This window comes from Orcinus orca, chromosome 8, assembly GCF_937001465.1.
Source record: "Orcinus orca chromosome 8, mOrcOrc1.1, whole genome shotgun sequence".
NCBI classification, from domain to species: Eukaryota; Metazoa; Chordata; class Mammalia; order Artiodactyla; family Delphinidae; genus Orcinus; species Orcinus orca.
In genome coordinates, this window is record NC_064566.1 from 59871782 (window position 1) to 59888098 (window position 16317).

Here is a 16317-nt window from a genome sequence, read left to right on the forward strand (position 1 = left end):
GAAACTGATCTGCAGAGATGAAGCAGCCATGGGAAAGGAAGCGTTCGGCAGGGCTCCCCTACTCAAATGGGATCAGGTAGGACAACAGGAGTGAGGAGAACTGAAGGCACATGCCTTGTCTGAGGAAATTCAAATTCAGAATTCTCTTAACTAGTGGTGCTCAGGGTGTGATTCCCCAGCGTCATCTGGAAACTTGTTAAAAATGCAACTTCTCAGGATCCACCCCAAGACATATTATTACAAACTCTGGGATGGGGCTCAACAATCAATGTTTTAACAAGCCCCTCGGGTAATTCTGATGCACATGCACACTTTAGACTGCTAACCAAACTACAAATAAGAGAAGCAAATCGTATGCACTGGTTGACAACTGGTGACCTCTGCTGTAAGCGAGAGAAAGTAGCAGTCTTGACTTTTAATGACTTTCCAGACCCTAATTCCATTCTTTCACAATTCCTCATTACCCAAGTCCTGTAGCTATTACTACATAGCTTCAATAAATTCCCTCTTTTGCTTAAGCTGGTTTAATGAGGTTTTGTTGCTTGAATTCAAACAAAGATTTAAGCTACACCAATAAAGTGAAAGCAACAAAACAACAACAACAAACAAACTTGGATGCAAAGCTGGGTTCTGCTAAAAATGAGCTGTGAGGCCTTAGACAAGTCCCTTCTCTGTGGGCCACAATGCCATCACCTACGAATGATGTGGTTGGACTGGATGACATCAGAGTTGCCTTCAGAACTCTCTAATATACTAGACTAGACATTGGCTCCTCTGGATAATCTCTTGACTCTACAGATCCCTTAAGAAAGATCTCTAAATTTCTTTAGTTCTGCCCATTGACTCTAGGTAGTTAGAGTAACAAAGACACAATAAAAAACACTCCAACTCTCTGTGTCTCTCTTTCCTGGTCTTCAAAAGCATCATCTAATAATTAGATGGATGCTTTAAATAAGGCTTATTTGATGCTTCAATTATTTTTCAATTTAAAATTAAATTTTAGCATATTATAATTAGGCCAACTTTAGTTAAGGTTGCTATCTGTCATGAAATGTACATAGAAAAAACATGTACATAAAAAACAGTCATTTTTTGACAACTTTTCTCTTCACAAAAATGCAACTCATCCAAACAATCAATATTAAATGAAGTGGCAAAGTATTTTAAAGATTTTAAGTAAAAAAGGTTTCAATGAAAATATCCTAAAATCAATATAGCCTAAAATAAATAGTAAGAATATTCTCCATTAAGCCCATAAACCCTGCATTATATAACTTCTTAGTTGACAAAGAATAAAAACTAGTATTGTCTTGACCCTTAAATTCCCACCCCAGCAGACTTTTCTCTGATGCTGAAATGAAAATAGTGACCAAATGCTTTGATGGACAACTTATCACAATGAGAACTGAAGGCTTCCGAAACCAGACAAAGATTTTTCTGTATCTCCCAGATGCCAGGGAAAGTAAGGGGAATATTTCAGTCTCCCACCCGAGAATGAACATTATATCTGCATTTTATAAAAAAAAATAAGTGCTTTAGAAATACTCAAGCTCAAGATACAGTTTTTAAAAAGCAGAAAATGTTCCCAAGGCAGAGTGAAGAAAAAAAAAAACTGAGAGAAAATAAAAGGAAACAAGGGAAAAGAAATCTTTCAACAGAGTAGAAACTGTTAGTCTCTCTCTCTGTCCCTGAAAGGTTTTGATCCAACCCTATTTGTTATCCTAGAAAAGCTCTTCTGAAGAAAGGTCTCAGTGTAAGAACTGCTTGAAAGAAGCCAACCCCTTGGAAATAGGAATGGCTCAGCCATTTATTAATGTCAAATATGCTGCCTGCATGAATTAGTCAGCTTGTCTTTTGGAAGCCATACAGAAAAGTTCTTGTGCACCTGCCTCTTAGTGTCCTGACACTTCTGGCTTTAATGACAGCATAACAATCACCAGAAAATAAAATTAAAAAACCAAAATGCTGAACATAATTATATTTTGCCTTCTGAATAGCTGATTCATCAGTTTTTAAAGGCTTCTTACTGAAGTATCATCAGTAACCACAGAATATAACCTGCTCAGATGTAAAAAGAAAAGGAAAACAGAGTCATTTTCCTAAACTGGCAAAACCTGACCAAACTACCACAAAACTGACCTCAGAAACAAAGAGAAATGGAGCAGAAAAAGGCCAGATTTCTTACTGGCAGTACCATGGTGGCAAATATCCCAGAACTAAGAAAAGCTGCCAAATAGAAGAGAGAAAATTAAAGGACTTTACAAAAACAGCCAAGCCCAGTGCACACAGCATTCCCAACAGCTGGAGTGAGCTTCAGAAGCAACACACAGGTATAAGCTCCAGCCCTATTCTTTATTTACAGCACAGTTCAAAGTCATTAAATCAAGCACAAAAGAAATGGTTCCCATTTCCTGGTTTGGCACTGGATATCCTTCCTACCAGCTGCAATTACATCATTTTTATCCATCTTCTGCTTTTCCTTTTGGGAAAGTAGAAGAGGGGCTAGTGACAAATGGGCCAAAGAGACTTCAACTTCGAAACCAATAAATCCCTGCTTTCAGAGAAACCAAGGAAGTGACTCCCCCCTCTTGTGAAAGGCAGTCAATACTCTGCTCTAGTTATCAAGGCCACTGATGGTGTGGGAAAGCTGTCATGAAGAAATTCTTCCTGGAGGTGGCACAAAGATGGCAAGGACTCAGGTCATTGGATGGCTGCTATCACCACCATCACGTTCTCTTCTGTCTCAACCTTCACCACACCAAATCTAATAAACAAGGGAAAGTAATTATGTACAGAAAACCAAAGTGAATGGAAGTGTGGGTGGAATGAACTTAAAAGAAGAAACTGAAAATGATCTAACGTTACTCAGTGCATCTTTCCCAGACTTGCATAGAAATCTTTGATCCACTGCTTCATGTGTCTCACTTCCAAGGAGCGGGCTAATAGCACAGTGACGGGATCAAAGGCATTGTTGGCTCGGAGATCTAGATGATGCGCTCCCTCTGGGATGACGATCGCAAGTAAGGTGTCTGTAATATCCTTAGTTACTCCACCTCCTGACCACGGGTCTATTTCACCATTGCTAAGTGAGGGAAAGAAAAAAAAAACAGATTATTAGTTTTTTATATCTACACAAATATAAGATAGGAGAAACCTACTATAGGCATAACACCTAAAATTATAAGCTTATAACCTGGGGGATTTGATCTGAGGATTTAATCTGTCATATAGAAAGGTGCTTTATCCTGGAGTTTGACAATATTTCTGCAAGCAGGTACAGAAATAGGACCAGAGAAGACTGAAGGTGATGCCCCATGAATCAACCTAGATTGTACTGGGACTTGGAATTTAGAAGACTGAATTCCAATCCTGGCTTCATCACTCAAAAGCTGTATGACCTTACACAAGTTACCTGACTCAGTCTCCTTATCTGTAAAGTAGAGTTAACAAGGCCTACCTCATAAGGTTGCTTCAAGGGTTAAATCAGATGCTACATGTGGATATGTTTAATAAGTGTCAGGCACATAGGAGTCTTTCAATTAAAGCCAGTCTCCTTCTTTCCTAAGACCCAAATACCAAAGTGATAAAGAAAAATTTCCATATTTAAAAATGTTAATTATCTCTTGGCTCTTTAAGAAAACAAACCATTTTTTAAAAAAAATGTCCCTCTTAGTATAGTACTTTGGGAAATAGGGCGGTAGGACTGAAAAAACTGCTCTGAATCTAGAATCAGAACTTTTGGGCATTACTCAAGATACTCATTTTACATTAGCTTTAAAATTAAGGAAATGCTGTTAGGTTATTAGTCCTGGCTGGTTCACACAACACATTTCAGAATGATGTAAACAGGATCAGTTATTGAAACAGGATATTTAGTTTAGCTGAAAAAAAAGCCAATACAAACACAGACAGCATCCCTAATAATATTTGTTAACAGCTTTGTTGAGCTATAATTCATCTCCCACAAAAGGGACACTTATATCGTACAAATTCAATGTTTTTTAGTGTATTCAGAGATGTGCAACCATCATCACGATCAATTTTAGAACATTTTCATCACCCCCAAGAGAAACCTATACTCACTGGCAGTCAAATCCCCATTCCCCTCTACTACTTCCCCTCACTCTCAGCCCCAGGCAACCACTAATCTACTTTCTATCTCTATAGATTTGCCTATTTTGGACATCACATATAAATGGAATTATATAATGGGTGTTTTCTGTGATTGGCTTCTTTCACTTTGACATATTTTCGTTTCATCCATGTTGTAGCACGTATCAGTACATTTTTCCTTTTTATTGCCAAAAATATTCTATTGTATATGGATATGCCATATTTATTTATCCATTCATCAGATGCACATTTGTGTTGTTTCCACTTTTTGGCTATTATGAATATTACTCCTATGAACATTTGTGTACAAGTTTTCACATGGATGAATATTTTCATTTCTTTTGGGTATATAACTAGGAACGGAATTTCTGGGATATATAATGACTTAACCTTTTGATGAACTGCCAAACTGTTTCCCAAAGTGACTGCACTATTTTATACTCCCACAAACTACATCTGAGGGTTCTAAATTCTCTGTATCCTCACCAACATTTATTATGTGTCTTTTTGATTATAGTCATCCTATGTGGGTGTGAAATGGAATCTCATTGTGGTCTTGATTTGCATTTCCCAAATGACTGATGGTATTGAGAATTTTTTTCATGTGCTGACTGGCCTTTTGTATATCTTTTTTGAAAAAAAAGTCTACTCAGATCCTTGCTCAGTTTTAAATTGAATTATCAATTAAATCATTTGATCCATCTTGAGTTAATTTTTTTTGTATAGTATGAAATAGGGATCCAGCTTTATTCTTTTGCCTGTGAATATCCAGTTTTCCCAGCATCATTTCTTAAAAAAAACTATTCTTTCCTCAGTGAATTGTCTTAGCATTCTTGTCAAAAATCAATTAACCACACAGATAAGGGCTGACTTCTAGACTGTCAATTCTCTTCCACTGATCTATATGTCTATGTTTATGCCAGTATCACACTGTATTGATTACGGTAGCTTTATACAAAGTTTGAAATCCGGAAGTATGAGTTCTTCAAATTTGTTCTTCCTTTTCAAGATTGATTTAGCTATTCTGGGTCCCTTGCATTTTTAGATGAATTTTAAGATCAGTTTGTCAATTTCTGACTGGTTTAAAGTTTACAAAGCCTTTCATATTTGACCTCACATTATATCAACCATGTGAGGTAGGTTTAATTACAACTCTTAGAGATGAGAAAACTAATGCCTAGTGAAGTTAGACGGCTTACTCAAATCAAGCCTCTGAGATACAAACTCAGATCTTGTAAGCCTATTCCAACGCTCATTTTATACTACACATTGCATTTCATGGACACATGATTGCTGTTGGAAATCAACAGCACATACCATCTTGGCTTGTGTGGTGCAGAGTAAGAAGAGCACAAACTTCGGGATCAGACACACCTGGGTTCCAGTCCCAGGTCTGCCTCTCATCTTACTAATCTCATGGAAGCTTAGATTCCTCAGGATATAACAGGGGCTGAAACAGCTGGATTTAAGTACCTGGCCCATGGTAGGTATTAGGTCACTTTTCCCTGTACAGCACCTCTTGGTATGTCTATCTATAAATCACTTGAAATCACTTACAGAACATTTTAATGTGTGTTCTGACATTTGTTTAATGCACATTCTATTTTGCTGATATTGTTACAAAGCCTGAAATAACAAATCTTCAAGGTCATATTATCAGACATATGAAATTATTTCCATAATTTGCATAATCATTTAAGAAAAACCCTATCATCTATAAGTACGATCTATACACAAATGACTATCAAATACTATCTTTAGCCAGGACCTTTCCCCTAAACTTCAGGACCAATATTCAATTATATACTTGACATTTTTACATGGCAGTCTAACGAGACATCTCAAGCTTTCAGGTCCAAAACAGAGCTCTTTATACTCTCCAACTCCCAACCAGCCCTGCCACTATCTTCCCAATCTCTGTCAATGGCAACCTTATCTTTCCAGTTGCTGGGCCAAAAACTTGTTACTTTTTAATCTCTCTTTCATATCTAATCTGTCGACAAATCTTGTCAGCTATAAATTCAAACATACCCAGAATTTGAACTCTTCTCACCACCCCACTGCCACTGCTCTGGTCTAAGTCACCGTTATCTCTAGCCTGAAGAGCTTTTTTTTTTTTTTTTTTTTTTTTTCAGTACGCGGACCTCTCACTGTTGTGGCCTCTCCCTTTGCGGAGCACAGGCTCCGGATGCGCAGGCTCAGCAGCCATGGCTCACGGGCCTAGTCGCTCCACGGCATGTGGGATCTTCCCAGACCGGGGCACAAACCCGTGTCCCCTGCATCATCAGGCGGACTCTCAACCACTGCGCCACCAGGGAAACCCAGCTGAAGAGCCTTTTAACTGATCTTCCTGCTTCTACTCTTGTCTCCCTGCGATCTAATATCAATACAGCAGCCAATTTGATGCTGTTAAAATCTGAATCAGATTCTGTCACTCCCCTGCTTAAAACACTCCAAGTTTTCCCATTTCCTTCAGAGTAAAAACCAAACATGCAGGACCTACAAGTCTCTAAATGATCTGGGCCCTTCCTGCCTCTCTGATTTCATCTCCTGCTACTCTCTCCCTCCTTAACTCCACTCCAGCCACACTGACCTTCTCACACTGACCTTCTCCTCCTACCTGGAGGAGAACATGCTGTGGGACATTTACCTCTCAAGGCCTTTGCCTCTGCTGACCTCTCTGCTTGGAGTATTCTTAGCCCACCAAACTCGTGGCTAGCTAGCTCCTTCCTCCACATCACTATTCAAAAGTCACCCCTGGGCTTCCCTGGTGGCGCAGTGGTTGGGAGTCCGCCTGCCGATGCAGGGGACACGGGTTCATGCCCCAGTCCGGGAGGATCCCACATGCCGCGGAGCTGCTGGGCCCATGAGCCATGGCTGCTGGGCCTGCGCGTCCGGAGCCTGTGCTCCGCAACGGGAGAGGCCACGGCAGTGAGAGGCCCGCATACCACAAAAAAAACACAAAAAACAAAAAAACAAAAACAAAAGTCACCCCTTGGTGAGGTCTTCCTTAGTCACCTCATCTAAAACTTCAAACTTCTCCCCACCCCCACCAAGATTTCATAACCCTCTTCCCCTTATTTTTTTTTCCCTTAGCACTTATCTCCTTCTAACATGCTTATAAGTGCTATCTTGTTCATTATCCATCTCTCAAACTAGAACTCCCCAAGGGCAGGGCTTTTTGTCTGTTTTATTACTGTATCTTCAGCACCTGGCACACAGTAGGAGCCATACAAATATTTATCGAATGAATGAAAAAAGAATGTATGTAGTTATTTGTGGCCTTACATCAGATGCCCTACACAAAAGAGATCTATAAATACACGCATGCAAGTTTAGGAACATGTAAATCACTTCAGTACTTTTTACATGGGAAAGCAGAGTTCACCTAAGTGATTCATATAAATATAGAGAGACTGACCTTCAGTTATGTGTAATACTGGCAAGAAACAATGAACTAAGTCAGCAGACCTAAGTTTTATACCCTATTAAGCCACATGACTTTGGGTAAGTCACCTGACCCCTCTGAACCTCAATTCTCATGTGTATTACCAAAAAAAATTTTTTGAAAGATAATGCCCCTCACTCACAGAGATATTGTGAGGCCCAAGTTGAATAATATATGTGGAAATCAGGTATAAACTATAAAACACATGAATGTGCAGCATTATTAGAGTTATTATCATATTCTGTAAGCATAAGAAGTGTTAATACTTCTGAGAGGTAAATGAATAATGAAAAGGGAGGCAATAGCATTTCTCACAGAAATTTGGTCAGAAAACTAATGCAATCAATTTTCTAGGTAAATGTACAAATTAAAAAAGAAATATGCATTTAGGTATGTTAAATACATGTGTATTTGAAATACAAGTTTAAAACCCCTGTTCTACCCTCACCACACTTTTAACCACATTTTTCTTCTTAAAAAAATTAATTCAATTGCAACTTAACAACATCATTCTTGGGGGAAAAAAATCACTCCAAAAATGTACTTTTTTTGGCGGGTTTTGTTAAAAACAAGAGGAAAAACTCACATGCAAAATAGGAGCCTTAGTTTTCAACTATGAGATAAATTTTTAAAGTAAACTACACAAGGGGTTGGATTCTCTTAAGTGAACAAATGGCCTTTATCATTATTGCAATTTGACAGGACCAACCCAGATAGGAAACTCTCCATTATTTGCAAAACAAAAAAGCTATCCCAACAGCCACATAATAAGCAAACTGCATTTGATTTAAAAGGTCATCTGAATCAGCCTAGTGGCTTAGCAACAGTGTTTGGAGTTGCTGAGAGACCTAAGATGCACATGGACTTGAATTTCTTGGTTCTAGACATGTGAAAGCTAAACCAGTCACTGGGAAATTTACAGGAAAAAAAAATACTGGCTTTCATGAGAGAATCTAGATGCCTGGATAAAATTCCCAACAGTGAGCCTCACTTAATTGCTGGCAACAATTAATTTGCCTGAGAAATGATGTTAAAGTAACCAGCTTCTCAGAGACTCCTTTTTGAATTTATATTTAAATAACTGAAAATGACCATTTGTAAGATAATTTCTTACCAACTGGAGTTGGGGAAAAAAATAAATCCTTCCAACAAAACCACTGTGGAATAAGAAAATTGCTGAAATGGAACTATTAATAGCTACTATTAAATCCTCATTCATTCAACACATTTACTGAGTGCCTACTATGTGTCAGGTACTGACTGGGTACAGGTGACTTAACCATGAACAGACAAAACCTCTGCCCTCACAGTGCTCACTTCTATGATAATCTATCTACTCCTCGAAGTAACTCTGGCAGGTAGTCATTATTTCTAACTCATAAAAATTGGCAATTTGCCTGAGGCCACGCAGCTAATTCAGGGTAGAAGCAGAATGGCACCCAGGTCTCCCTGACTTCAAAGCCCAAGCTCTTAACTGGCAAATCTCTAATCCAACCATTAAAAACAGACTGAATTTTCTAACCAGAAAAGCAGTCACAGTTGGATTTGTGTGAGGTGACTTGAGAGAAGCATGAACATAAAATACACTTTCCACATGGTTCCTTGGACATTTTCTTACTCATCAACCAGTAATGTTTTCTAGCTGATGGCCACTAAGTAGACAGAACAGACACACCTAAAGCTGCTCTTTTACTTTCAGAATATGCTTTCTTCAGAAAAGCAGTAGAATTTTGAATTTTTAAATAACTTAAGTTTTACATTGAATTCTTCACACCTAGCAGCATATGGGAAAAGATTTCTTTTTAAAAGTAGTCTTGCCACTGCACAAAGATAAACCAGCATTTTCATATAGTTCTGCCTTTAAACTTTCACATGCCTCTGAAGCCTTTCTGAGCTTTATATCATTCCTCATCCTTATCAAACATATTAGGCATTCACTCTGTGCCAGTCACTGTAGCAGGTGCTAAAGGCACAGAGATGATTAAGACAAAGTCTCTGTCTTTGAGAAGTTTACAGTCTCATGGGGCAGATAGAAACACGAACAGATAATTTCCACACAGGGCGCTAAGGGATAGTCACAGGCCTTAGCGGAGCTAAGTGTGTGGGGGAAACCTAACCTCCCTGGAGGTGTCAGGGAAGGTTTCTTGGAGGATGCCCGAGCCTTAGGAAAAAGAAAAAAGGGGAAGGAAAGGACATTCAGGGACAGATAAGTCCCCTGTTGGCTAGAAGGTAAAGTACAGGCTGAGAGTATACTTCCATTTATTCATTCAACGTACATTTTTTGAGCATATATATTTGCTAGGTCTGGGCCAAGTACTTCACTAGGTTAAATTTTTTAAGCATCACAACAACTCTGTGGGTGATTTTACAGAAGAGAAAACTGAGGGTCAAAGAGCTTAAGTAATTTAAGACAGCTCATTCTGCCTTTGCACAACTCTGTTAGGAAGTCCTTTCTTACACTGAGCTAGAAGTTTTTAACACTGAGCCATAATTTCCACCTACTGGCTACAGTTCTACTCCTCAACCTTTTTTCACAAAATCTATCCTTTCCACCGATGATGATGATGATGATGATGATGATGATGATGACGATTGTTATTTTGATACCCTGAGGAAAACAGTATAAAAGGACAAATGGATCACTAAAATACTCATCTGTAATGGATGAATCCAATAAAAAAGGATAATGTATTTGACGAAAACTCAGATATTAAAACCTTTATATAAGGATTTAAAGACTCCACTTTACAATTCAACTTGAACTTAAGATTTGAGCTTACAGCATCAGCACGCTAGAGAAATCCATACAAATACTACTTGGAGGTAAGGTCCTAAAGAAAAACAAGAACATGACAAAGTACTTCCTCCTCTGAGGCAACAAAGATGACCTTGGACACCCAAGGCTTATACGTAAGCCTTTTTCAGTCCTCTCAGTCCTTTCATGTTTTCCTGATTTCAAACATCCTAACTTGGCAGTTTCCTTAAATACCTTAAATATACTTATTTGCTCAACTGTCACTTCATAAGGTTGAGATGAAAAGTATAGTTTCGCAGACTCCTATTGAGGACAAGGAAAACAATTTCAGGATATTAAAAAGAATCTTTAAGTTTTCCATACAGTGGGGGCAGGTACCCTACTGAGTGAGAAAATAGCATGAACCCAATAAGACAGAGGCTCTTTTGCAAAATGGGCAGTGCCACTGGCCTAAACCCAGAGAGTGATCCTTCAGTCAAAACAGCATTCCTCACTCCTAAAAGCTATTGGCCATGTCTAGAAGGTCAAATGTAACTCTGTTTAGAAGAGTTTGTAAAAGAATGACATTTACAATTTAAACAATAGGTCCCGTTTAAGGGATATGTACAGGTATCTCTCTACTATCTCCATATAGATTTGGGGAAATTTTTAATTAAATGGTTGCTATTTTAATAACTAACAACCTAATATTCAAGCCAAAACATGGAAATTTTGAAGTTGCAATCAGACACATAGAGTCTACTCAATTAACTCCAACGTGAACCAATACCAAATATGACACTACTAGTGCAGCAGTGTAACAGAAGAACAAACACGGGTTTTGTAGTCAGACACACCAAGGTTGCAAACTGACTTTATCACTTGGTAACTAAAACAAAGCTGGATGAGTTTTGGCAAGTGACTGCTCACAGTGACCTTCACTTTTCTCCTCAGTAAAAAAGGGACTATAAAAACTGCTTCCAAGGGTTGTTGTGAGAATTGAATTAAGTAATTTATTTAAAGTGCCTCATACAGTGCCTGGGACAGAACAGAGTGGGCACTTCAAAAGTGTTTGTTAAATATATATTAAAATTTTTTATTATCATTGATAACAATAGTAACACAAATTGAGAACAACAGATGATGCTTCACTTTGTGTTGGAGAGTATTTTTTTAATATTTTAACTTTGCTGCTGTTGTTTTTAAGCCTTTAAGCATACTGGTAATAGAGCAAAAATTCATATCACCTCTCAGCATCCTCTGTCTTTCAAGAAGTAGAAAAACATGATGGATACCACTGCTGTATTCTATATTGTTGTAACTGTGCAGCATTTTCCTGGTTCTCTTTTCTCAGCTATTCTAAAAATGTCTCCGTCAACCAAAGTTTTCTTTGGATCAGCAAAAATTCACCTGAAAATGATGTTCGTGTGTGAACTGATGTTTTTGCCTCCATACATAGTAGGGATCCAAGAGGGCCTTGGTTTCACACCCCACTGTTTAAAACAGTCATCAGAAAATTCCTTAAAGTTCCACGAGTGAGGTTCGAACATGTCATCAATACCATTAGAACAGAAGGGCATGACCATTTCTGTGCAGGTCTGAAAAAGCAAACCAGGAGAGATTCCAGTGAGAAGATGAGACATAAAATGTTGAAGAAATTGACCAAGATCATACAGCCTGTAAGCAGTAAAGCCAGGGTTTGAACTCAGGGAGCCTGGCTTCAGAGCCCCTGTTCTTTATGCCATACCACCTCTCATTATTCCTGGAAAGGCTCAGCTGAGAAGTCACAGAAGTTGGGGCTATACATTCCTTCTTTGCAAACTGCTTCATTTCACATCTATTATCACATTTAATCCTCAAAACAACTCTGGAGGAAAGTATTACTATTATTATTACTAGTCTCATTGTACAGATGAAGGAATGAATGGAGGCTCAGACAGAATCAAGTTAGACTCCCCCTTCTTTTCTATGTCCATAAAATGCTACCTTTATGGGACTTACCAAGATCTATTGTAACCATTAGTTTAGTTACCTATCATTTCCACCAAGCTATATTTGATGATTAGATCGTATCTCATTTACCTTTGTGTCTCTGGAGCCTAGAAAAGTGCCTGACTTGTGGTAAGTACTCAGAATATATTCTGTGATGATTAAATACCAAACTGAACTAGTATATATAGTATATATAAGACAGATAAACAACGAGGTCCTACTCTATAGCACAGGGAACTATATTCAATATCCTGTGACAAACCATAATGGGAAAGAATATGAAAAAGAATATATATATGTATAACTGAGTCAATTTGCTGTACAGCAGAAATTAACACAACATTGTAAATCAACTTTACTTCAGTAAAATAAAAAAAAAATGGAATTGCTATTTAATGAATGTATGAATGAGGAAACTTATCCATAGTCTCAAAGTATAAGGTAACAGAACTCAGATTTGGATCCAGGTGATAAAATCTTGCAAATTCTCTGTTATAGCACAACCATATCAGTGAAAAGTAAGTTCCGCTTGGGGAAATATACACACTTACCTGATAGCTCCAACCCAGGGCTCCCAGACTGCTGGTTGCTGTCTCTGATATATTCAGGCATCTCGCCTGGCCCGAATAATTGTAATATACATTCAGAGCTTGGAAAATATTCTGCAGCAGCCATGTATCAGATACATTGGGATTTTTCAAATACTGGCACACTACCTGTCATTTTAGAGAGATAAAAGGGAGAAGAGTCGAATAAAAATATAAAATTACAGTTTAATAAAACAAAGAAGAAATATGAGTTTGATTTGATCATAAAACAATCTTAAGCATCTAACGGCATTGCCTGACAATTTCTATCTATTGCATATAACCACCTTCATAAATGAATAAACCTTTCAAATTACTCCCCAAACTACAGAAATAAACCAAAGTCATTTGCATGGTATGCAAAGTCCTCCCCACTTAACCACTCTAGGTTTATCTTCTGCAGCCTTTGCTCCAGCCTAGCAAAACCATTCCCACCACACCAACTTCTTTCCCTCCTCACTGCCTTCGCTCACACTGAAATGCCCTTTTCCCACTCCACTATTGCCTGGCAAACACCAACTCATCTTCTTCAACGCAGCTCAAGTGTCACCTCCTCTATGAGGCCATTGTTGCCTATGCCCTCAAGTCAGGGAGAACTAAATCACTCCCTTCTTTGTGCCTCCTCATCCTGTGCTTATTTCTATCAGAGCTGGTACCGCACTCATTTGATTCCAGAATGTCTCCCATGGTACTTAGCAAGGCATCTGGCAGCTAAATGTTTGCTGAATGAATGACTATATTTTTATGAAAATGCAAAATTTATGAAATTTCTTTTGGAAAAACTACACCAAGCTCCTACATCTGTAACATTATAAGAAGCATATCAGGCAGCTCCCCAGTTCAAAATACTCCTAACACTCGACTATAATCAGAGCTAAAAGTCACAGGTAATACTTGGGGTTGGGAGCGAAGGCAGGACTGACTAGTCAGGGACATGGGGAAATTTCAAGGTTATGAAAATATTTCTTATCTTCATAGGGGTCTGGACTATACAACAAACAACACACAATTTGTATGTAAATTTTACCTCAAAAAATTTATAAACAAATATTGAACTCTAGATAGTGATGTTAAAGCTGAAGTATACAGTCTATATTTCATTTATTTCTGCTCTAATCTTTATTTCTTTCCTTCTACTGACTTGGAGCTTCACTTGTTCTTTTTCTAGTTCCTTGAGGTGTACATTTAGATTGTTTATTAGAGACTTTTCTTGAGGTAGGCATTTATCACTATGAACTTCCCTCCCAGAAGTGTTTTTGCTGCATCCCATAAATTTTGGTATGTTACATTTCCATTTTCATTTGTCTCAAGGTAGTTTTTAAATTTCTCTTTTAATTTCTTCTTTGACCCATTGGTTGTTCAATAGCATGTTGCTTTATCTCCAAATATTTGTGAATTTTCCAGTTTCCGTTGTGTAATTTATTTCTAGATTCATATCACTGTGGTTGGAAATGATGCTTCATATGATTTCAATCCTCTTAAATTTACTAAGACTTGTTTGTGGCCTAACATTTCATCTATCTTAGAAAATGTTCTATGTGTACTTGAGAAGAATGTATATTCTGTTGCTCTGAGATAGAATGTTCTATAAATATCTGTTAAGTCCATCTAGTCTAACGTGCTGTTTAAAATCAATGTTTCCTTATTGATTTTCTGCCTGGATAATCTATCTATTGATGTTAGTGGGGTATTAAGGTCCCCTACTGTTCATGTACTGCTGTCTATTTCTCCCTTTAGGTCTGTTAATATCTGCTTTACATATTTAGGTTCTCCTATGTTGGGCACAAAAATATTTACAAATGTTATATATTCTTGTTGAATTGACTCCCTTATCATTATGTAACACACTGTTTTGTATATCATTATAGTCTTTATTTTAAAGTCTATTTTGTCTAATATAAGTATAGCTACCCCAGCTTTCTTTTGGTTTCCATTTGCATGGAATATCATTTTCCATCCCTTCACTTTCAGTCTGTTCGTGTCCTTACATCTAAAGTGAGTCTCTTATAGGCAACATATTGATGGGTCTTGGTTTTTTATTCATTCAACCACTCTATGTCTGTTGATTAGAGAATTCGGTCCATTTACATTTAAAGTAATTATTAATATATATGTGCTTATTGCCATTTTGTTCATTGTTTTCTGGCTGTTTATGTAGCTCCTCTAGCTCCTTTCTTTCTTTGTCTCTTGCTCTCTTCCTCTGTGGCTTGATGACTTTCTTTAGTGGTATGTTTATATTCCTCTCTCTTTATCTTTTGTATATTTACTATAAGTTTTTGTTTTGTGGTTACCATGAGGCTTACATATAACAATTTATATCGATAAAAGTCTATTTTAAGTTGATAACAACTTAAGTTTGATCCCACTGAAAAGCTCAACATTATTACTCCCCCATTTTATAATTCTGAAGTCACATTCTACATCTTTTTCTTTTATATATCCTTAACAAGTTACTGTAATCATAGTTATTTTTACTACCTTTGATTTTTTTGGCCTTCATACTAGTTTTGTAAGTAATTAATCCACTACCTTTACTATATATTTGCCTTTCCAGTGAGATTTATTCTTTCATATGAGTTCTTGTTACTACTTAGTGCCCTTTCTTTTCAGTTTAAAGAAGTACCTTTTAACATTTCTTATAAGGCTGGTTTAATGGTGATGAACTCCTTTAGCTTTTGCTTGTCTGGTAAACTCTATCTCTCCTTCACTTCTGAATGATAACTGCCAGGTAGAGTATTCTTAGTTGAAAGGTTTTTTCTTTCAGCACCTTATATAGTGTGTCTTTCCCTTCTGGCCTGCAAAGTTTCTGCTAAAAAATCTGCTCATAGTCTTATGGGAGCTCCCTTGCCTGTAACAAATTGCTTTTTCTTGTTGTTTTTTAATATTTTCTCCTTGTATTTAACTTTTGACATTTTAATTATAATGTGTCTTGGTATGGGTCTGTTTGGATTCCTCTTATTTGGAACACTCTGGGATTCCTGGATCTGGAAGATTAGGGAAGCTTTCACCTATTATTTCTTCAAATAAGATTTCTGCCCCTTTCTCTCTCTCTCTTCTCCTTCTGGGAACCCTATGATGTGAACGTTAGACCACCTGATGTAAATGTTAGTCTATAAGTCCCTTAAGCTATTTTCACTTTTTTTCATTCTGCTGCTCTGACTGGGTAAGTCCTACTGCCCTGTCTTTGTGTTGACTGATCCTGTCTTCTGTTTCATCTAATCTGCTGTTGAACCCCTCCAGTGTAATTTTTTTCAGTTATTGTATTCTTCAGCTTTGTGACTTCTATGCGGTACTTTTTTTATATATTCCATCTCTTTGCTGAAATTCTGTGTTCATCCATTCTTGCTCCCCAGTTCAGTGAGCATCTTTATGACCATTACTTTGAACTCTTTATCAGGTAAATTAATATCTCTCTCATTAAGATTTTTTTCTGAGGTTTTATC

The 16317-nt window shown here is 37.5% G+C and overlaps 1 protein-coding gene across 5 annotated transcripts in view; it reads right to left on the reverse strand.

Moving 5' to 3' along the window:
- Nucleotides 1-1963: 1963 nt before the first annotated feature.
- The window catches only part of PRCP (prolylcarboxypeptidase), a 72888-nt gene continuing 58534 nt past the window's right edge, over nucleotides 1964-16317 (reverse strand). For 2 of the 5 annotated variants that reach the window (XM_049713914.1, XM_033431819.2), the window contains 3 exons: nucleotides 12839-13003; nucleotides 11706-11893; nucleotides 1964-3082 (listed from right to left, as the gene is read on the reverse strand). In XM_049713914.1, the coding sequence (XP_049569871.1) occupies nucleotides 2866-3082; nucleotides 11706-11893; nucleotides 12839-13003 (570 nt within the window). In that variant the 3' untranslated portion in view covers nucleotides 1964-2865. The remainder of the gene's footprint in view (nucleotides 3083-11705; nucleotides 11894-12838; nucleotides 13004-16317) is intronic. The other 3 variants (XM_049713917.1, XM_049713915.1, XM_049713916.1) reach the window with 3 other exon arrangements.